Raw genomic sequence first — 23168 nt, 5'->3', positions numbered from 1 at the left:
CTTAATCAATAATGAGATGCCCCTGAAATTAAACACTTGTGCCGACTGGCCACTGGATTTTATTTATTTATTTATTCATCCATTCATTTTGTGCATGCTAACACATGTGTCCGTGCTAACCACACAACTACAGCCCGGATAACTACAAAGAAGACACGAGACTCCCAGAGCCATTGTTCAACACGTAATTGAATAAACAATAAAACACACACACACACGGTGTGTTCAGTGGTTGTTTCTTTGATACTGCAGTGGTTTGATGTTGTGTTTGTACATATGTGTCACAACAGCCTGCCTGGTGTTAAAGCAGACCGTGCATGTCCTGCCTCACAAGCTATTTGTAGTATATGGTTAATAATATGCTACAGACAGGAAGCAGGAACATCCTGGATTAACACGTGGAGGAACACGTTTCTCCACAAAGGAGTTCTGCTGGTTTACATTTAAATGCTGTATCTCTAATTCACTTTATACTTCCACTAATGCACGACAACGACAGCAGTCAGAGAAAGGGTAGCTCAATAACTGAAAGGAAAAATCATTAAACCTAATAGAGCTTCCTTTATTGAGAATAATTTCACCCAAAGTCCCACTAAAATTGAAACTAACTCAAAATAACCTCTGAAAGTCATAATCGGTTCCAATATTCATCCATCAGCACAATTAACTGTTTATTACACATTCCTCCTGTGGAAGGAGGCTGTGCTATCGCTAGCTAGACACACTACACACACACACTTCAAGAAACATCACTACTAGAATAACAGCCCTGCAGCTGTTGAGTTGATTCTTATATTTATAATTATTATTCCATCATCTATAATTAAAATATGTTTGGTATGGAGATAAACGTGTAGACGTTTTGTCCTTTTTTGTGTTTGTAGTGTTCTGTTCTTTTAATTTATCCCCCAGCTGTTAATCTAAAGCTGTGTGAAATCTGTGTGTGATGAATGTGTGCGTGTGCGTGTGTGTGTGTGTGTGTGTGTGTGTGGTGTGTGTGTGGTGTGTGTCACAGCTACACATCATATTTTATGCATGAGTCAATGTTTAGAATGTCTTGGCGATCCAGTCGCCTCCACATCAGCTGTTCCGTTCTGTTCACAGAGCGCCCTCAGCCCCCCAGGAAGCTGTCCATCCCTCAGGACGGGGTGGAGTCTCGCCGGCTCCGCCTCCACTGGGTGACAGGTGGCTCAGGCTCCTCCCCCTTGAGGTACTTCACGCTGCAGATCAAAGAGCTGCCTGATGGGGCCTGGATCACTCACACGGCTGACGTCCCGCACAACGTGACCACCTGGATGGTTGACAGGTACAGCTGGGGGTTTGTTCACACACATTTTCTTTGTTTCCTGTAAAAACCTTCCAGCCAGATGCCTGTTAGCTTTAGCATAATCCAACCGTAGCAGCATTTTTCTGTACATATAAGACCGTTTTACATGAGTGGTTACATCAGAACTCAGACGGTTGAGACGATGTTTTCAATTAACCTGTCAGGCTGACGTTTGCTTAATTAGCTTGCTAGTTGTGGCTGATTAAATCTCTTGTGACAGTTGTAATTTCAGCTGACAAAATCGATGATTGCTGATTGTCAACCTCAAAAGAGCCGTTGTTTAAAGGATTTCAAAGAGTTTCAGTGGTAAATCAGCCAGTGTGATCATTATAAAATTACATGTGTGCTGTGTGGTGACAGGAGGCCTGACAGGCTTAGTAACAGTATCTATGGAAGGAAAGGGGGTTATACGGATTCCACAGCATCCAGTTGTGGATGTATTGATCTGTACCTGAACTAACTAAAGTAGCGTGTAAAAAGTCTTGTAATATTTATAAATCATTTGGGAGAAGAGTTGGAGGTTGGAGGTTTTTCCTGTAGTTTGTCAAAGTAAACAACAGAGAATTAGAAAGGGGAAAGAAAGGTTTTATTTATTCAGCACATGATGAAACGGAAAGGTTTGTGCAACAAAAAAAAGAAAAGAAAAAAAGACCAAAAAAACCCCCACAAAAGTCTTCCAGGGAGCTCAGAATAATCATTATCACTGTCGGAGGATCTCAGTCACCTAATCACACGGGCGCAGCGGGAGACGCTCTCCGTCTTAATACCTTTTTTCTCTCACTCTGCCTTCATTCTTTCAAGTTGGTGCTCAACACTTTTCCCTCGTCTCCCTCTAAAACCATTTTTACCTTTTTTTTAGCTGTCATCCCTCTTATTGACGCCGCCTCTTTTCCTCCCTCCATCCATCCATCCATCCATCAAAAGTCAATGCTTTCATGCCCTTATATTTTTTAACACATTCCCAAGAAGATGGCGTCATTCTTCTTGCATATCCACTTTTCGAACCCCCCTCCCCATCCTCCCTCCCTCTTTCTCTCCCTGGTGAGACAATCATTGCATCATTGCAATCATGGCAGCAGGTCACAGCAGTCGGGCCGTCTGGATGGCGAGCCCTGCATCCCTGACAGCCCGGGTACCAGCTCTAACGAACGTCCCGTCTGTGCTTCTTCTTCCTCTTCCTCTTCTTCTTCTTCTTCTTCGTGGCTGTTTGTGTCGCGAGCCGTCAGGCGGCTGTTTGGGATGCTGAGCAGCGTCTGCATCAGCTGCCTCAGGAGTGTGGGATCTGCCACGCCGCTGCTGATGCTGATGCTGATGCTGAGGTTGTTGTTTTGATGCCATTTTTTTTGGAGCTCATTCTATCGCTGCAATCCGTGATTACAGTGACGGATGGAGGAATTAGCCCGCATCACATCACGTAGCCCGCCATCCTTAATAGTCTTTTCCCAACGAGGCGTCTTTGGAACCAAAACATTGTCCAAGTCCCCAAGCTGGAGCACACACACATACGCTAGGCTAACACTGTCCTTAACATCCTCCCAGTGCTGTTGGTACCCCACCCTCTGTGAGCTTTGTGTCTTTGATGTTCTGTTTCTACGATACCCACAACCCCACAGGGCATTTTCTTGTCCCTTATTGGCCCGGGCTCATTATTATACAAGAAGGCACTTGAGCAATTTTGCTGTCGCCTGCTGAATTTCTAACTGGTCCTCTGAAGTCTACGAGACACTAAATACGTCCAGGAAATGGACTTTATAAGTAATGTGTAAGTCGTGGTGGCGGTGGTGGTGGTGGTGGTGAATTACGCCTGTTAAAAATAAGTTATATCAATAAAAAAAAAATAGAAGTATGACTTTTTTTTGTCCCTGATTGTCCTGTCTACGTTGAAATCAATCCCCCGCGGCGTGCAGGAGGGAGTACGTTAAACTATCAGCATGCTGGAAGGCGCGGCAGCGCAGACCTGCTCAGCCAGTCCTTAACAATGGGAGCATGCTCATTGGGCTGATTGTAAGTGCTTCTAGAGTGAAGTGATTGATGTGAATTGTTATTTAGTGATTAGTAATGCATTCACCTTGCACAGAGGAGAAAAGCAGATAAAATATGTTGGGCTGTACGGTTGGAAATATACCTGAAGATTATTATTCAAGACTTTGTCTTCCCCTTAAAGGAGGGAGCAAAACATGTCTGTGAAGGTGGGGAGTGTGGTTTAGTGATGAAGTGACGCCCAGAATGTTAACGGAGCCCAGTGGACTTTGACCACTTGTGGGGTTGTAGAGCAGCGTTTGGGTCGTGGAACAATTTGAACATTGAATTTGAGCTGCAGTTTAGATGTAAAATATTGAAAATATACATTAAATTTGAAGATTTTTACATGAGGATTAGCAGTAAAAAAAAAAAAAAAGAAATTATGCGTTTATTTATTCAGATGTTGTATTTGACTTTCTCATTGTCTTTTCATAAGTCATAATTTTTGATTATCCAGCTAAAAACAACTCAATCATAATAAGATTTACACAGAATAAACTGGATGACGGTTCGATTGAGGAAAGACGAGATGACCTGGGACTCGGACTGTGTGGTGACTTTAAAAGGCAGCACCATGCAGAGCAGATGAATGTTCTCGTCTCTCTGATACCAGGATAGAAGTCTTGTTTCAGCCGACCGGCTCCAGGTTTGCGTCCTGGGGGGAGACTGTGGAGTCGGTTCGGGCATCTGGTTAAAGATGCCTCCTGGGCACCTCCTTTTGGAGGTTTTCCAGACACATTCAACTGGGAGGCGACCCTGGAGGCGACCCAGGACTCACTGGAGGGATTAAATATTTCATCTATCCTGGAAACGCCTTGGGATCCGGGAACGGGTCTGGTATTCCCTGCTGCCGTTCTGACCTGACCCTGGATGAGCATCAGAAAACAGATAGTCGGATGGACTTTTAGACGTTTATTAGTTAGGTAGATAATTAAAAATACTATTTAACCTTTGAAATGAGAACAAACCTTTTACCGTGAACTCAACGCTTCCTTGGCAGCACTGGGATTTCTTGATCCTTTAGTGGGAGGATATTCCCACAACATGTACCTCTCCTGAATCAGGGGCACGGCTGTATTCTGTTTTAATTTGTAGGAGCCGCAGCCGGGCCTCGGGTCACCCGGTGCACGGCTCTTCATCATATCGTCAGCGCCTGGATAACCAGATATGCTAAGTCCGACGTCGAAGGTCGGAGCTGACTGGATTTAGTTACCTTTGTGACGCCCGCAAAATCGAATCTCTGCACATCTTTCTCCGTGAGAGGAATGCTGCAGGACTTGTCAAGACTTTATCTGATTTCTTTTTCCACTGCGTGTGAAGTGGGGGTGAGAGTGGGGTGCACAGGGGAGTCCACTGCAGGAGGCCCACATGTCCTGACCTCTTCCCCTGGTAACCTTTGTGTTTTATCATCAGGAAGCTGATGGAGGACCGATCGACTGACATCATCATCACCGTTAACATTGCTGCTACTTCTACTATGATCATTATTATTGCTGCTAGTGTTGTCATTGCAGGAGGAATTAGAACAACTAAAATGAAAACTACTGTGCTTCTTCTATTGATTATTGCTGCTGTGGTTGTGTTGCTGTCTCTCACTCCCTTTCTCTCTCTCCTTTCTTCCCGTATAAAAGCAATTTCTGCTCGTTGAGGGGATGGGTGTGTCTCTGTAGAATAAATTGTGTTCTCATAAATTACCTTGATGTAAATTACGATTACGTTGTGTTTTGGCGCGATACAAATAAACTGAATGCTTCCATCTGTCTGTGTGCGTTTGTGTCTCCAGGCTGAAGCCCTTCACGTCGTACAAGTTCCGAATGCTGGCTACTAACGATGTAGGAGACAGCGTCATCAGCAAAGAGACGGAGACGGTGACGACTCTGCAGGACGGTGAGAAATGGAAAAGACTGATGGAACAGGGGAGGAAGGAGGAGAGATGACAAGAACACATGAGGATTCACACATTTATTTTTGTCTTCCCGTTGCGTTCCAGTGCCCGATGAGCCACCGGTGATCCTGGCGGTGAAACCAACAACCACAACGTCCGTCCTGGTGCAGTGGAAGGTATTTTCACACTTGTAACACAACAGCGATGCATATTCACACAAACCAAAGCAGCAAAACTTGAGCCCAGGATAATCACCGACCTGGAGTTCGAGCCCCCAGCGGGGTGCACATGCTTGTGCTTTGCTTGCGATTGTGTCTGTGGACACAGTCATTACTTCCTGAACCAGGAAAGGTCAGAGGATGCCACCGACCTGTTAGAGGACCGGGGGAGAGAGAGGGGGACTGACAGATGGAGGGACAAAAGGTTCTGGCTGGGGGAGAGAAACGATCGAAATCTCAATGAGGATAAACCAGCAGGAGAGGTATTAGAGGAAGAGGGGGATAAAGGAAGAGAGAGGGGATTGGATGGAGTGCAGAGCGACGCCGATGTGTGGATAGTCGGTAAATACAGCCTGGCTACTGTACCGCTTGTCACTCTTCGTCTGCTGTTGGGAAGTGTCTCCTCTCTCTCCTTATAGCCGTACATTAAAGCAGGAGGAGGCAATGAAAAACAAAGTCGCCGGCAATTTCATCATCCTTTACAAAAGTGCCAAACCCACTGAAGCATCACTTTGTCTGTTAAAGTTGGTTAGAGGCAGACGTTTTCGGGGCCTTTAAAGCGGCTACTGCTGATAAAACAGCGCTCTGCCAGCGTCCTGTCAGTTACCTTCGCTACACCGAGGAAATGGAAATGAGCTCGATGCAGGATTTCAGAAATCTTCATGTCAGAAACGAGTAGCTAATGCTGGCTAACGTGTGCTTGTTTGCGCGTTTGCAGCGGCCCAGCGATGACAGCGTCAACGGGATGTTGACGGGGTATCGCCTCTATTACAGAGAGCTCCCAGCGAACACCTCCCTCACCGAACGAGGCGCCCAGCCAGCCTCAAACATCACCAGCGCCCTCATTACAAGTGAGTACCACTGATGCTAGCTGCCCCGCCCTCCATAGTTACTGTTGCTGGTACAGACTTTACCAGCAACAATACGGTTTATAGGGATAAAGGTGGATTTTTTTCCACAATAAATCCCGCAATTTACAACTGACCTGAGGAAAAACAGGTCTGAACTGTGTGCTATTGATTATTGATTGCTGACACAGGTAGACAAAAGTGTAGAAATAGTTGGCTCCAGTATTCTCAGTATGATAGAGAGAATTTAAGGTCAGTCTATTGCCACATTTATTTTAGATTTATTTTTAACTTTACATGAGATAAGGGTTTTAGGAGGAATGCTAACCATGTAGCTGCAAAAATAACCTAATCTCAGGTAACTTTTGCTGGATATGCAGGACTGTTAGCGTTAGTTTAAATACCGATAGCGTCCAGGTACAGAGTTAAAACTGAATGCTAATGTGTTTGTCTGAGAAAACACCCATCAGGTAGGATTAACGATGCTACAAAAATAGATTCTTACATGGTTTTCATTTATTTGGAGTGCCGCTAATCCTACCTGTCGGGTGTTTTTTTTTAGAAGTATTGTTTGTAACGGAGCGCCTGAAGCCTGATCGGCGAGTATAAGAAGCGCACCTGCTCTGCATCTGAACCGCTTGATGCTACCTGATGAATCCAAAGTTAACTTTGTCTGATTTGAAAGTCAACATTTCAGGGAGAATTTTAGCAAACATTCATTTGTTTTAGACTTTTAGGAAGGTGAATTTACACAATCAAAAATAAATTGTGACTAAAATAATTATAAAATCGTCAGTTCGCTATGAAGTCCACCAGCTTACCGAGGATAAATGCATTGATCGCTAATTTTAGCATCAAATCAGAGATTGGAAAGGTTTGTTGGGCGCCATAAATAAATGGACAGGATCCCTAAGCTGACGTATTATTTATGATGATGTTATTTATTCTCTGGGGTTTCAAATTATCTTTATTTCGTACGGCCCGAGAGCTTCGTACGTAGTTTGAGTGTGTACTCAACTAGATTTGACAATTTTCTTTATATCCAACCTCGGCTGAGCCTTACAATGGTATTGAACATTTTCCTTTCAAGTCATTTTTTTGAGTGGCATTATAATTGCACAGTTTATAGTTGAACTGGAAGGATGAATTGATTTACTCCCCCTCCATCTTTCTCTCACTCTTCCCCAGCCAAGAGCACCTTCAAGACAGTCAGCAGCGCCTCGCTAACAGAGTTTGAGTTGACACGTAAGTGATTTAAGACGGAGCTAGGAGTGAAGCTCCTGGGGGCGGGGGGGGGTTGTGTTTGAGATGTTGTTTGGAGAACTTGATGAGAGAACATCTAATGGGATGTGAAAAACAACTGCCAAATATTATGTGCACTTAAAAATTCACGTTGTTTGAGGATTTTTAATGTGTTTTTCAGAGCTGAAGAAGTTCAGACGCTACCAGATTGTTATGACGAGCTACAATATCATCGGCGAGAGCCCCCCCTCCATGCCGGTGGAGGTGTCTGTCGGAGAAGCGGGTAGGTGGGACGTCGAAGATGTGACTAACCTTTAAAGTTCTGTGATACAATAACAAAAAGGTAGTTTTATTGATGAATGAATGTTGTTTCTCAAGCTCAGTTCCCCCTCATCTGTCTGGCAGCAATGCAGCTGAACTGTTGCATTATGGGTACCCTCTTTTCCATTTATTTATTTTTTTGCAGACGTGACAGCGTATTTCTGACCAACACTAGTTTTACAGAGCGATCCCATCACACGGTCGACTGGTTTCAGCCTGATGACGGTTTTCATCAGCAGATGGAGTTTGAACAGTTGTTAAGGAGACGTATCCGTTCACATCATCCGCAGAACGCCATCTGCTCACGAAGACCTTTATTGTCTGAAACCTGCGGAAGACGCTAGCAAGACAACTCTTAGTTTGGGTGTACATAGTGTTAATGATACAGATACACACACACAAACACACACACACACACACACACACACACACGTATTAGCACCACTTAGAAGGAATAGAATGATTTGCTGCGTTATGATCATAAAACTCATGCAAGTTTTCTCTCACAGTTTCAGGCTTTTCAATTCATATTCAAGGCGTGTGTGTGTGTGTGTGTGTGAGTTTGCACCATACATATCAGATGCAGAGGAATAAGAGGGGAGGATAAACAGGGGCAGTGGGAGGGGGAGTCAGAACAGGCTGGATGTGGATGATGAAATTGGGTGATATGGCCTTTTCCCTCGCCTCCAGTGCACACTGCTGGGTGTTCATGCATATGTGCAGTACAGCAGAGTAACAAGGTACTGCCTTAGGCCCAGTCTAATTGGAAAGGTAGAGCCAATCCTCCCTACTTCCTCCTCTAATATCCACACATACACACACACACACACACACACACACACACTCAGCGGTCTGATGAAACCCTTCTTTTTTCTGCAGCTCCATCAGTGGCCCCTCAGTCCATCCGAGTGTCACCGGTGTCTCCCTCCATCCTGGAAGTCACCTGGGACGCGCCCCCCCTGGAAACCCAAAATGGACTCATCCAAGGATACAAGGTGGGACACAAACACGCAGAAAGAATTCCTACACACACACACACACACATTCACAACAAAGAGCAAAACACACAGCACCGTCTCCAACCGTCTTTAAAATGCCTCTCCTCTTGACCTTTTGGGTTTGTGTTCTGCCGGGCTATAACGTCCTATAGAGGGGGGGTGGGGGCAGAGAATTAAGTTAGGGAACAATCTGACTATCCTTTAATGGTTTTAATATCACTTATCTGCCTGTCTTTGGCCTTCAGCTCCCCTGATCCACCCCCTCATTCTTAATACTTCAAACACAAGGTTATCTGTCCTGCTTTAGACACATTGATTTCTACTGGAGTGGAGTGGAGGGGGGGAGGGGATAGAAGGCAGAAGAGAATGTAATATTTGCTGAGAAAAGGAACGAGATGAGTGAGTGATCCCGGTAGAATTCTGATTAGAGGAGCGGGTCGAGGGAATATGTTGAAACCACCGGAGACAGCCGGACGCAGGGAGGAGGAGGAGGTTAACCAGATTAACGGGAGAGGGACGACGGAGACGTTTGAATTCATACAGGAAATCGTGAGTTCTGTTGGAGTTCCTGCCGCGCGGTTTGCAGGTTAGGACCGAAGAGAAACTTCACCGCCGGGGTGTTTTTCTACCGTTAGCATTCACCAAATGCTCCAGAGGGCTTGTTAGACGCACCGACCTAAACTGAGCTGTTGAACTGTCAAGTGGAATTTCTCCCACGCCACATGGAAAAGGTTATCAGATGTAAATCCCAGCAGATTTTTTTTCACCAAACCTGTCGTATTTTGAAGAAGTTCCACACCTGAGGAGTTTTCCCACTTGTCAAATAAAGATTTTCTTTTTTTACTGATAAAATATTTTCCTATTTCAAAAACAGAAATCATGTCGCTCATGCCACCCATGTTTCTTTTCATCGTGACTTCAAATCCCCCAAATCAAAGATTTTAAACATCAGATCCATTTAATGCTTTTATCAAATTATATAGTAATCATGTTTGTGAGCTTTAAATTATATTTAGACTAATCCTGATGGTCTCACATTACAAAAATACCATAATAGATCCTCTCAGATGAAGTGTGGATTACGAAATGGCTTGTTGTTTTTCAGCCAACCACACAAAGTGGTGTTGCTGAAATGGAAACACACTTCAGCGGAAGATAATTCATTTTGATTTTAAAGTGAGAATATGGATGAGTCGGGCTGGATGTGGCATTAAGAGGCTGGCGGATGAACGCAGACGGTATAATGCTGCCCTCAAGTGCTCCTCACGAGCTGCTGCTCCCAGGTTTGAAAGCTGTGAGTGGAGCTCTGGAAAATAACGGCGTGAACCCATTTACAGGAAGTAGCTCTCAGCTGTTATTTTTGTGCTCCGCCACGTTGAATGGGTGTCGTCGTGGGGATGTATGTTGGATTTTCTACAAAAATATAAAGATTTTTAGCACGATCCATCTAACACTCCTGGAAGCTGGGGGTTGGGGGGGGGCTCACGCTCCCCCCACCAGGAGACCCAGGCTGGAGGAGACCCAACCTCGTGTCCAGATGGCGAGCTGGCGGGTCTACTCCCGTGACCGGTCTCTGAGCCTCTGCCACCTTGAGGCTCTGTCTGCTGCAGATGGCTCGTATCTCTCTCTCTCCCTCAATACCCAGAATGCCGAGGGCTCGGGCTGCAAAGCCTCTGCACCCCCGCCTCCGTCGCCAAGCATCTGTCCCTCCGGTTTTGCCTGGCCGGCGTCGTCCTCCAGACCGTGTTGCTCGAGCTTCGACTCCAGGGGACCACCAGGGGCTCAGCCGCTGGAGGACCTCCTGGTCCTCGTCTCCTAAAGGACTCCTCCCATTTTTACCATTAAACCACACCCATTCATCATGGCTCTATTGTCATTACGGCTGAATGAGCTGAGAGGGCGGGGCTTAATTTCTGCAGGTACCCTCAATGTGGACTCCCCGCTCTGCTTTTTCTGTGGATTTCTGCTGACGTGGCTGTTTTCCTCGCCATAAAGCTCCCGTCCATACAGGACGCCTTTTCCTGATTCTAATGCATGAGGCCCCTCGCTGCTGGTTTAGGAAAAGCTGAAGTCAAGCCCTTTTCTGGTTTTTGCTGTGCTCTTGACTATTTTAAAAGTTAATTGCGTGGGACTGAATGACAGGCAGAGATTTGCAGAAATAGAAAAAAACAACAATCCTGACTTAAAGAATATTACACCAAAGACACACCTGTTCGGGGCCGCTAAGAGCAGGACGCAAGCTGTTTGAATGCATCAACAGATTTTGTTACTGGATATGCATTTATATAGGCTGTTTAGTGGCGGTAAGATATCAACTATTTTTCATTCATTATATACAGCCTGTTTCAGCGAAAGTTTTTGACTTTGGCTGCGATTTAAAAGTCACTCATTCAAGATTTTCCAGGATTAAGTTCGTTAGAGACGTCTCACAAATCAACGCCGTTACATGAAACTTTATCAGGAGTGATGAATCTTCTGTCTGACGTGAAAGAAGCGCCGCGGAATCAATAAATAACACCGACTTTATTTTAAAAAGCAGATTTTTGGCATCATCCAGAAGTGACATTCAGGAGATACAGGGTGTGAATATTAATCTGATCTTACCGGCTGCAATCATCTGTTGACCTTTGATGCAGTGGAGCTCAGAGTTGGTTCGCAGGTCGGTTCTCCTCCTCCTGATGTTCGGACTCACAGCTTCTGTTTTTTCTGTGTTTCAGATTCACTACTGGGAGAGAGACAAGCAGAACCAGAGCGAGAAGGTCAAGGTGATCTTCGTCCCGGACACCCGCGTGCACCTCACCAACCTCACCAGCTATACGCCCTACCTGGTCACGCTTACTGCCTTCAACATGGCCGGAGATGGGCCCCCCAGCGACCCCCGAGGGTCCCGCACCCTGCAGTCTGGTAGGTGATGGAGGCTCCTCTGGATTCCCTTACGTCCTGGTGTTTTATTTTATTTATCCTCCTCCTCCTCGCGTGTCGCAGCTCCCAGCCAGCCGGGCTACCTGTCCTTCTCTGAAGTGACGGGAGGAAGCGTCAACGTGTCCTGGGGGGCTCCTCTCACTCCTAACGGACAGCTAGAGGGCTACCGGGTCGTCTACCAGCCCACCACTCCTGTGCAAGGTGGGCGTTGGTGTTTCACACACACACACACACACACACGTCGGTGCTGACGTGCGTTCCTCTCTCCAGGCGTGAGTAAGGTGGTGACGGTGGACGTGAAGGGCAGCTGGCAGCGATGGCTGAAGGTGCGTGACCTGATCAAAGGAGCGACGTACATGTTTGGCGTGCAGGCACTCACTGTCAGCTACGGGCCGCCGATACACGCCAACATCACGGCGCAACCGGTGGAGGGTAGGCGTGTCACTTCCTGTACCGTCATCGTGTTCTTGTGGCTTCACAAAGAAGTAACCCCATCATTTCCTGACAGGCTCCCCCGGGTCGCCCATGGAGATGTCCATCACCAAGACGTCCTCGGTGCTCACCATCCACTGGTCGGAGGGGGACACGGGCGCGGCCCCCGTCGACGGATACGTGGTGGAGGCTCGTCCCTCAGGTAGCCTCGAACGCCCTTTCATCCTTTCTTTTCCGCTCATCAAGAGGGGGGGTTAAGTGCTGCCGTACGCCGAAGCTCCTCGAGAGCAGCTCTCATCATTTTCATTAAAACCTGCTGCGCGAATCAAATCAGACACAATTTTCTAATGAAGATCATGGGGGTGGGTGGGTGGGTGGTGGTGGTGGTGGTGGGGGGCTCACAGCCGTTTGAAAGCTCTGCAGGACCGAATGCAGACGCTATTATTCCTCCTTTGATGATAACTCTAATAGCCATTTTATTTATCCTAATAACAGTAATCATCCTCCGCACCACGTATCTTCATCATCATCATCATCATCATCATCTACGTTTTAGATGTAATTTGACAATTATTAATTTTCTTTAATCACAGTCTGACAAACCGAAAAATTTTCCAAGTAAAGCCTCTTTTTTCCGTCTGTCCATCAAAACGTGCTCAACCTCTCTTTCTCTCCCGCCCCCCCTCCCTGCAGATGAAGGAGTGTGGGATTCATTCATCAAGCTGCTCCCCCCCACCAGCAGGTCTGTTTCGGTGCCGATGGAGCGCCTGAGGTCGGGGATCAGCTACGAGTTCAGAGTCATCGCTGTTAATCGCTATGGTTACGGACAACCGAGTACACCTTCTGCTGCTCTCGCTGGTAAAAACACACACACACACACACACACACACACACACACACACACCGGTGGAGATCAGACTAATGAATAAAACCAGTGTGATCTAATTTGATTGGGGGTCTGAGTGAATCTCCAATCAGCTGGATACACTTCAGGATTGTTTTCTGCTCATGTGTCTGCTGACCTCTAGAGGCGGAATTCTGAAACTGCAGCTTCACATCTATCACAGACTGATGAGATATTTATCAGTGAATTAAATATTAAATGTAATCAGCTTAGTTGACCGTTAGGGAATACGTTTCAGATAAATTATTGTTTAGAATGAACTAAAGCAGACGTCTCCCTATTCCCTCCTTCTCCCTCCCCTGCAGCGCTGTCGGACCGTCCGTTCTACGAGGAGTGGTGGTTCCTGCTGGTCATGGCCTTGGTGGGGCTCATCCTCATTCTAGTCCTGGTTTTCACGCTGCTGCTGCACGGACACAGCACCAAATACAAGGCCTGCGGCACAGGTGTGTGTTCCTGATGGTCGCTCTGTTCCGACACGCCACCGCATGGAAATACGCTGTTGTTGTTTCAGATTCTTTCTTTCTCTCCTTTCAACTGTGAGGCATGTTTTTTTTCCAATGTATTCCGCTTTTTGAGATTCTCTAAGGTGGAGACACGCAAAGCTTCACGTCTGTTTGTCGAGCAACACGGCCTGCAGCGATGCCGCTCCCGCAGGACCGCCGTCATCCGATAGGAAACAAGGTCATCCTTGTTCCCTCACCAGACGGTCGTCCCCCTGAAGCCAAAAAATAAAAAAGCAGAACCCACATGAAGCCAGAAGTTGAATGAAAGCTTCGAGGCTGCAGCGAGTTGTAACGCCAGACGAGACCGTCAGATGAAAGGAAAAAATAAGATCTGACCGTCTTCCAAGTTCTTGAAACTCAAACCTGGACGGCTCTTTGAAAACTCAGCTCACACCACCTCCGCAAGGGCAGTGGAGGGGGGGGGGTGCAGCCGCCCAGAGCGGCAGAACTCCTGATCCAGTCCCTCCCCAGGATGACTCAGGCATCTGTTGTGTAGCCAAGTTCCTCATCATGTCGTGTCATAACACAGTTAGCGCAGATGACAGTTAGCATCTGAAGTGGTTTATTTTTGTGTTGTTGTTGATGAATCACCTCTGTGATCAGAACAAAAGCAAACTGAACCGCTTCCTTCCTGATTCCCTTCAGGGAAGCACATCTCGTCTGCGGAGGAGTCGGTTACCGTGGACAACGGCGGCTTCACGGCATTGGAGCTCAACAGCAGAACGATGAACACCAAGAACTCCTTCCTGAAGAAGAACGGGACCAGGTGTGTTCAGCTCACCTGCGTGGAGACGTACACGTATTCACTGGCAGTAAATGCATTACTAATGTGTGTGAGTGTGTGTGTGTATGTGGTGGGCGGGGTCACCCAGGTCTCCTCCCAGGCCCAGTCCAGGAGGTCTTCACTATTCGGATGAGGACATCTGCAACAACTACAACGGATCGGTGCTGACGGAGAGCGCCGCGCTGACGGAGAAACAAACCGAGGTCTCTGAGTCAGAGGTAGTCGTCTCAAAGTCGAAGGACACGTGTGTGTGTGTGTGTGTGTGTGTGTGTGTGTGTGTGTGTGTGTGTGAGTGTGTGTGAGTCAGAACCAAAGCAGTGATTATCCGTGTTTACCTGAGGATTCTCCCGTTTGGAATCAAAGACGCGACGTTTAACGAAAGTGAAACCTCTCTTCCTCCGTGTCAGCCGTCTGTCGACTGTCACTCATCGGTGTCGCCCTAAAGGCGTGAATGGAAGACATGGCTGTGTTTAAAGAGGATGCCTCCAGAGAGCAGCACCTGCTGTTTGACTCCCACCCCCCCAGGGGAGGGGGGGGTGGGTGTCTTCTCTAAGAGAGAGGGAGCAGAGAAGCCGCGTTAGACGATGTCAGTCGTGTAGAACTGATGAAACGACGCTGTCTATTTAAGTCCTTGTACCTCAATTCTGCAGCTGCTGTGTGTGTGTGTGTGTGTGTGTGTGTGTGTGTGTAAGTGCATATATCTCCTTCTGACACACTCTGTGTGTGTGTGTCCAGCTAACAGACAGCGACTACGAGGACGAGCAGCCCAAACACTCCTTCGTCAACCACTACATGAGCGACCCCACCTACTACAACTCCTGGAAGCGGCAGCCCAAAGGCCTCAAAGGGGTCAGCCCCCCCTTCGGCTACGACGAGTGCGCCACCGCCGACACGGAGCCCTACTACCAAACCGTGGTGACGCAGCACAGCACGGGGGGCGTGTACACCCCCACGGGTCAGCCGGCGCACACGCACGTCAACCCCACCACCGCCACCAACCCGCCGGGGTCACGCACCCCCGTGACGGGCTTCTCCTCGTTCGTTTGACTCAGAGATACGAAATCTGCACACAAAAAAAAAAGACACACATGTACACAAAATGAAGGGGGGGGGCGAGGGGGGGGTCGGACTAGAAGGAGCGAGGAGGACGAGGTGAGAAGACGCCCCAAAGAACTAAAGTCACGCTTCTCACTCGCCTCCTCCCCTCGTTCACCATGATCCTCACCGCGTCAACGAGTGTGTGTGTCGCTCTCCTTCTCTCTGTCACACCTTTGTCACTGTGCGCACACACACACACACACACACACACGAGTCTGTCGGTGTTCCAGAGACTCTTTCAGGAGAGCGACGAATGCTTTGTGAAAATGTGGAGGAGAGAACTTCTCAGCGGTGGAACCCGGAGCACTTCTTCTGTTTTCTGTCTTCATACATTAGTGTACAAACACACACACACACACACACACACACACACCGATGCATCAATTCAGGATGCATTACATGGAGGAAAGAGACTGATGTGGAGGATATTTTTGAAAAGACGGCACAGAATCGTCACCTTAAAATCCACCGCGGTGGAAACACGAATCACAGATCATGAACTCTAGACGGACGAGCGTCGATGGAGGTTCAGCCGAACCCGATGTGTCTTCAGACGTCTGTGTGCTTTTTCTGAGAGCGACATGTGATGTTTGACTTTTTTTGGCTGTGATGTATGAAAAACGTTTTTTTACCGTCGTCAGCGCTCCTCGCCGCCGCCCCCGCCTGCTTGCACTGAGCCAAACCCACACATGTTGACGTCCATCCTGTTCGCTTCGTACCAGTCCCAGCGTGCGTCTTGAGAACGAGCTCTGGAAGCCCCGTCCGCCCGACGCCGCTGTCCTCTGCTCAAGCAAAGCGTGCCATCGTTTGTGCGTTTGTATTTTTGCGATGGATTTTGTACGAGGAAGCTCTTTTTACTGGCGTGTTGTGGAACGTAGTGAGATCCAAAGCAAACGGCGACCCGTGGAGGGAACAGGAAGAATCAGGAGAGTGGAGGGATTGAACTTCACATCAGGCCCCTGTGCCTCGCCGCCTGACACACGTGTACTTTGTACCTCTCTTTAAGTGCAAACTAAAAACCGTCTGTACGTTTTTGCTCATGTATAATTTAAAGATTCTCCCTCCTACCAGCCGGCCAGCAGCCTCCCTCACTGTCACGCTTGTTTTGAGTCCCATACAGTGTGAATAAATGGTCATTGTTTAACGCCGCGCCTCTGAGGTCTCCTTTAGCGCTGGGACAGTGAACACGTCTGTTTGGATCCGATACGACATTAACTGAATTAAAGATGCGCCTGAACGTCACGAAACGTCCTCGGTGACCCTGGACCATCTTGTTGACCTCCGATCTTTTAAAATCGGGGGGGGGGGGGGCGGAGCACATGTTAATTATTATCTATCAGTGTTCTGTTCAGTGGGTGAAAGTTTCCCTCAGTAAGGTTGTGCATTTGAGAAAACACGGGTGAATTGTCAACTCCTCCCTGGCATTTTGGACCGCTTTCTCAAAAATCACAAGCATGCAGAAAAACAGTCATAACTTATTGTAATATATAATTATTAATATAATTATTCGAAGAAGAATTTATAAAATTAAAGTACCAGATTTTAGGCTCCAAATATATTTTATTTTATAGACGTTTTTCTTCATTCAGGAAATTTCGTCATCCTGGACCTTTAACTTTGATTAAAACCAATCAGAACTTGTAAAAACGATGTAGGAAGTGAGGTAACACTTATTTATCGTATTTATCTTATTTGATTGGCTGAAAATCAGAGTTTTCTGGCCGATCAGGCTCCGTTTTCCAACAGCATGAATCAGTATAACCACTAAGGGAACATTTACTGACTTCATGTACAGAAGGACATGTAAGTAATGGAGTAATCAGTTGAATATTTCCATTTTTGGCCACTTAATACTTTTACTTGACTACATTTCAGGGACAAATGTGCTTTTTACCTTTATCCATGTATTTGACAGCTGTATTTTAATGTTATATTTCATTGTAAGTGTTTATGACAGAAGAAGAACAAAACAATCTACCCAAAGTGTGACTCTTGAATTCTGAGTCTATTCTAAAGAATTCTGACCTTGAGCACAAACATCTGCTTGTGTGAATGTTTAACTTGGACCAATCATTAAATGGCATCATTAAAAAAAAACCTTTTTCACGTCAACAAATACAGTAAATATTCCTCAGGGGTTTTTTTTTAGGTCTCTTTAACGTTAAAACAACCAAACGCCCGCAGAAACCCTCGGCGCGTTGCGCCCTCCCGCCGCCGGGAGGCGCTGTGGGGCCGCGGCGCCGATCAGCTCCAGCGGTTGTGGTGACCGGAAGACGGACTGTCAGCATGGCGGAGCTGTTTTTCCACATCCAGCTTTGTTTTCGTTGCTGCTGGTGACTAGTGGATCGTTAACTGTCACCGGTTCACCCCGCGGAGCTCGGTGCCGGAACCCAGACGTCTGCGCGGCGGCACCGGGCTGCAGCGGCCGCGACACGCCGCGCCTCCGTCCGTTTGGAGCCGACTTGTGACCCAGTTCGGTTCGGTGAGTTCTGATCCCCTCCTCCGGTCCCGGCGTTCGGGCGCCGCGGCGCACAAGAAGCCGCACCGACCGCACCAAACGCGTCCTTTACCGCTGGCGTGAAAAACAAACGTCTGTTGTTTTTGTGCGACTTTTATTCGATGACAGGAAATACCTACAGATTCTGTAGTCGGGGGTGTGACGTCAGGTTCGGAGGTGGGGTGTGACGTCAGAATCACGTCTGACGTGAAGAACATATGAGAGTTAAGCTGTGGAAATAAAGTAACTTGGTGTGACTGTTTGTGTTTGAATTCATTTTGTTCTGAAAATATTTACTGGCAACCTTTCAATCAATAATCAATCAGTGTCTGAAGTATTTCCACTAATTCCCTCCCAGGAGGTCATTGATTAAAGCTGGCAGGTTCTCGGGGCAGATCTTTGATGGTGGGGGGTGTGTTTGCAGTGTTTTTGTTGTTGCCATGGCAGCAGGTGGTAGGTAGTCAAACAACTGCTCCTACCTGTTCATCTTCATTCCAGGAGGAACCCATTGATTACAGTTGTGTTTATGGTTACTAAACAATAACTGATCATAGTAATTCTAATGATCGTGACGTTAATGGTGACGTCAGCGGGTGTCGACAGTCATCCCACTAGTAGACTGTCTCCACGGTAACCTGAAGGGTGTGACAACACAGAACAAGTCAGTTTAAATGAGACGTGACAGTGTAGAGGAGGAGAGAGGAGCTCAGTGCATCATGGGAAGTCTGATGGCAGCACCGCTAAAGGCTAGCCTGAGCTAGCTGAGATCCTGGGCGTTATCAGCGTCTGGAGACCGGAGGGCGGTTCTCCTGGAGGCCCCGGCCGTCAGACGACCTGGAACTTTGATTCCACTGAAGAAACTGCAAATAACTTGTGAATAACTTTTACAAGTTTGTTTTTCCTTTTCCTCACAGGGGGGGCCGAGTGGGATGAATCCTGAGCGCGGACGAGCTGAATGGAACCCCCTGCTGAGGAAGGAGTAACCATGGGTGAAGTGACTGTGGAGGCAGACGAGGTGGTGAAGCAGGAGTTCCCCTTTGAGCAGCTGCCGGAGCCCCTGCTCATCATCCTGTCCCCCCCTCCGGCGTTCCTCCCGGCCCCCGGGGAACCGGTCATGCTTTGGCACAAGTGGCTCAAAGCGTTCGAAGTCTACATGGACCAAATCGGCGAAAAGGATCTGTCCGACTCCAGCAAGTGTTTGCTGCTGCAGAACTGCCTCGGCGCCGAGGGCCAGCGCGTCTTCAGGACGCTGGCGCCGAGCGGAGGGTCGTACGCCGCCGTCGTCTCGACGCTGACGCTTTACTTCACGTCGGATCACGCGTCGCAGACGTATCGCCTTAAATTCCATCACCGGACCCAGATGCCCGGGGAAACTGTAGCTCAGTTTGTGGCGGCGTTAGAAGAACTGCTGAGGCCGTGTGACTACGGCGAGTTTAGAGATCAACTAATCCTGGATCAGTTGATCCAGAACACAAACTGTCCGCAGCTCAAAGAGAGGCTCCTGCTGGAAGGAGAATCTTTAACTCTGGACAAAGCGCTGGTTGTCGGCAAAGACCTAGAAGCCGCTTTAGGTGAATCGGAACTGTTCGGCGTTCATGAGGTCAGCGTCGATATCGGCGAAGACTTGGATCCTCCCGTTCAGAGGAAGGCCAGAAGGGGGCGACCTCGGCGCGGAGAGAGACGAGCGAAGGCGCCGACGAAACCACGTGTGAATAAAACCCCAAGAAGAGCACCTCGGTGTAAAGATGAGCGCTCCGTCAGAAAGGAACCACGTTATCGCGATGATCGTGATGATGAAGATGAGCTGAAGAACGCCGATGAGTCTCCTCCAGCCCATGATGATGATGATGATGATGACGACGAGGCGGCCTTGTCGTCTCAGGGAAGAGAAGAAGGCGGCGACAAAGATTTTGACATCATTTCTGCTTCTGCTGCTGCTGATGATGATGATGATAACACAGATGATACCGAGGATGAAGACGAGGACGAGGAATTCCTCATTTCATCGACCAATCAGAAAGGCCCCTGCTGTCCATTCTGCGTTGACCGGCGCTTCAGCGACGCCCACAAACTGGCGCGGCACATGAGGACGCACACAAAGGAGAAGCCATTCAGCTGCCCCGTCTGCACTTTGACCTTCAGCCAGTCGTATCACATGACGCGTCACATGAGGAACAAGCACGACGCCGGCCCCCACGTCTGCTCCACCTGCGGGGAGAGTCTGGGCAGCGTCGGCGAGCTCAGAGAACACAAGAAGACGCACGCGTCGCAGGTGCTGACGTGTCCCGACTGCTGCCAGGTGTTCGCCGACAGCGGCGCGTTTTTCAGTCACGTCTTGATCCACGGAAAAAAACATCGGACGGCGGGACGGAGCTCCCACCGAAGCGACGAAACGACGAGCAGAGAATTAGCGGAACGCTGCATCGAGGAGTACAGCGAGAGCGACGACGACGACGGGGAGAACGAGGAACAATCCGGCGATTCTCAGGTTAAAGTCGCCAAAGTCAGAGTTAAAACTGAAGACGTGGACGCGGATGAAGCGACGGCTCAGAAAGACGACGGCGCCGCGCCGACGAAGAAGGGCTACTCCTGTCCGATCTGCGTCGACAGACACTTCAGAGGTCAGAACAAACTGGAGAGACACATGAGGACGCACACGAAGGAGAAACCCTTCAGCTGCCCCATCTGCTCCCTGACCTTCAGCCAGTCGTACCACATGACGCGTCACCTGAGGAACCAGCACGACGTGGGTCAGCACATCTGCTCCAAGTGCGGCGAAAGCTTGAGCAGCATGCTGGAGCTCCGCACGCACAAGAAGACCCACGTGGTCGAAGGCCTGACGTGCTTCGCCTGTCAGAAACAGTTCAAGGAAAAGTCGGCGCTCGTGAGTCACCTCAAAGTTCACAAGAAGGTCCAGTCCAGCAGCTCCAGGAGCCTCACCTGCAACGACTGCGGAAAGGAATTCGGCCGATTGTATCACCTGAAAAGACACATCGTGACACACCGCAAAGGCTCCAACAGCGAGTGCTACACGTGTCCCGACTGCCACAAGGACTTCGCCTTCCCGGAGGACCTGAACAAACACCTGGAGATCCACGTGAAGGAGAACAACGGGATGTGTCCCAAGTGCGACGAAACCTTCGACACCACGGACGACCTGGAGACGCACATGAAGGTTCACGACAAGTCGTACCCCTGCGACGTCTGCGGCAAGAAGTTTAAAGTGGAGTACGCGCTGAAGAAGCACGTCCTCGGCCACCAGGGGGAGCAGTATTACTGTTCGTTGTGTCGCAAACACTTCATCAAGCTGTCGCACTACAAGCGGCACGTGATGGTGCACGACCGGCGCGAGTCCAGGTGTCCCCACTGCGACAGCGTCTTCCTGAAGCTGACGGCGTTGAAGTACCACCTGAGGACGCACGTGGAGGAGCGTCCGCACCAGTGCAGCTGCTGCATCGAGACGTTCGAGGAGAAGGAGGACCTGGAGCAGCACTGCCTCAAACACAGGAAGTTCAAGCGGGAGAGGCCGTACTCGTGCACGCGCTGCGATCACGCCTTCTGCACGCTGGTGGAGCTGACGGAGCACATGGGCGCCCACGAGGGCGAGCAGCCGTCCAGCTGCCCCGTCTGCGGCAGGACCTTCCTCAACAAGAACAAGCTGGAGAAGCACCTGACCATCCACACGGGCGAGAGGCCGCACCTCTGCTCCATATGCGGCAACGGCTTCCCGTCGGCCGCCAGCCTCAAGCTGCACACGCACATCCACACGGGGGAGAAGCCCTACCAGTGCTCCCAGTGCAGCAAGAGCTTCCGCTCGTCCAGCGGCCTGCGGCTGCACGGCCGGCAGCATATGGAGGTGCGTCCCAGCTACGAGTGCCCCCAGTGCGGCAGGACTTACGGCCGCATGACGGAGCTGAAGATGCACCAGCGCTACCACACGGGGGACAAGCCGTTCGCCTGCACCTGCTGCAACAAACGCTTCATCAGCAAAGACAAACTGAACGTCCACATGAGGATCCACACGGGAGAGAGGCCCTACTCCTGCTCCCACTGCGGTCAGACCTTCACGCAGACGGGCGACAGGAACAGGCACATCAGTAAGTTCCACCCGTCAGAGTCCACCGTAAACGAACTCCAGTGAAGCTTCGGTGGCTTTTGCACGTTTAGAACCCGTCGGTTCCACTAGAGGAGTACACCGTGAACGTCAGTCAGAAATGATTTGATCGAAAATTATGGATGTTTTTAGAAAAAGTAAGCCAACTTTCAGACACTACTGATGCGTCATTTGTTAAACAGCTCATTAATCATGGTTATTTATTCCTATTTTTATTCTTACAAAAGCTTTTTTGTCACAAGCCAAGGTTCTCAAATGTTAAACATCTGGATGCAAACAGGCTCGCAAACAAAAGGTTTCCAACCTTGTGGTCGTTGTGTAAATGATTGGTCTCTTTCTCAACTGTTACTCGATGTTAATAAGTAATCGGCTGGTTTTTGCTAACCATCAAATGTAAACAAACCTGAAATTAAACCATAACTTTTAACTTTTGGGTGGTGCTTTAGCATCACGTCCCCCCGCCGGCCCACCCGCCTCAGTCTAGGTTAAAGAAAACCTAAACACGTCACAATTTGAATGATTGCATGTCTAATGTTCTGAAAACAAAGCTCATGAATGTGGTGCTTGTTTTGTGTACCTTTTACTCACCAGAGTTTGTGACTGTTTTTCACGACCATGCTTTTTTCCTTTTCTTTTCTGTGCCTACTTTTCTCTCCTCATGTAATTCTTCATTCATGCACTGTTGCCAAAAAACTCAAACGGAGTGCCATGGACTTTGGTTCTGGAGCCTTTGTTCCTCTGTTTGCCTTTACTTTGGTCAAAGACTGGATATCATTTCAATCATGTCAGTAAAATCCAGACTACCTTTGTTGTCCTCGCCACATTATATGGTAGTATTTTGACTTTTTTTTTCATGATTTTTCTATTTTGCTTCTCTGTAATCAAGCATTTTGCAACTGTGTTTCGAGAAATGCCATGAAAATAAATATTGTTAACAACGTAAAAACAAGTTCCAAGTTATAGATTTTTATTCACCTAAACTCAAGTGAGAATCATGTGAATAGAATTTGATGTTCAGCTCATAAAAATGCTTGAAAATGCATTATTTTCATA

At 48.3% G+C, this 23168-nt stretch overlaps 2 protein-coding genes across 5 annotated transcripts in view; both read left to right on the top strand.

The window, feature by feature from the left end:
• The window catches only part of sdk1b (sidekick cell adhesion molecule 1b), a 180520-nt gene extending 163795 nt beyond the window's left edge, over nt 1-16725 (top strand). For 3 of the 4 annotated variants that reach the window (XM_068321732.1, XM_068321730.1, XM_068321733.1), the window contains 16 exons: nt 1105-1306; nt 5133-5236; nt 5340-5410; nt 6171-6303; nt 7489-7545; nt 7724-7825; nt 8743-8858; nt 11579-11765; nt 11847-11984; nt 12054-12215; nt 12292-12417; nt 12909-13073; nt 13425-13562; nt 14268-14388; nt 14495-14624; nt 15142-16725. In XM_068321732.1, coding sequence (XP_068177833.1) covers nt 1105-1306; nt 5133-5236; nt 5340-5410; nt 6171-6303; nt 7489-7545; nt 7724-7825; nt 8743-8858; nt 11579-11765; nt 11847-11984; nt 12054-12215; nt 12292-12417; nt 12909-13073; nt 13425-13562; nt 14268-14388; nt 14495-14624; nt 15142-15453 — 2264 coding nt within the window. In that variant the 3' untranslated portion in view covers nt 15454-16725. The remainder of the gene's footprint in view (nt 1-1104; nt 1307-5132; nt 5237-5339; nt 5411-6170; nt 6304-7488; nt 7546-7723; nt 7826-8742; nt 8859-11578; nt 11766-11846; nt 11985-12053; nt 12216-12291; nt 12418-12908; nt 13074-13424; nt 13563-14267; nt 14389-14494; nt 14625-15141) is intronic. The other variant, XM_068321731.1, reaches the window with a different exon arrangement.
• Nucleotides 16726-17755: 1030 nt separating this feature from the next.
• LOC137600142 (zinc finger protein 585A-like) lies at nt 17756-23058 on the top strand. The gene is made up of 2 exons (XM_068321575.1): nt 17756-17986; nt 18916-23058. The coding sequence occupies exon 2, from the start codon at nt 18957-18959 to the stop codon at nt 22140-22142; it is 3186 nt and encodes a 1061-aa protein (XP_068177676.1). The 5' UTR covers nt 17756-17986; nt 18916-18956; the 3' UTR covers nt 22143-23058.
• Nucleotides 23059-23168: the final 110 nt, after the last annotated feature.

Source organism: Antennarius striatus, chromosome 8 (genome assembly GCF_040054535.1).
Source record: "Antennarius striatus isolate MH-2024 chromosome 8, ASM4005453v1, whole genome shotgun sequence".
In the NCBI taxonomy this organism is placed as follows: domain Eukaryota; kingdom Metazoa; phylum Chordata; class Actinopteri; order Lophiiformes; family Antennariidae; genus Antennarius; species Antennarius striatus.
Note: the sequence above shows the minus strand (reverse complement) of the source record. Positions and strands in the feature narration are given on the sequence as shown.

Bases quoted from the DNA above. Each gene is read 5' to 3' on its own strand.
- LOC137600142 (XM_068321575.1), top strand. From the start codon at position 18,957: ATGGAACCCCCTGCTGAGGAAGGAGTAACCATGGGTGAAGTGACTGTG.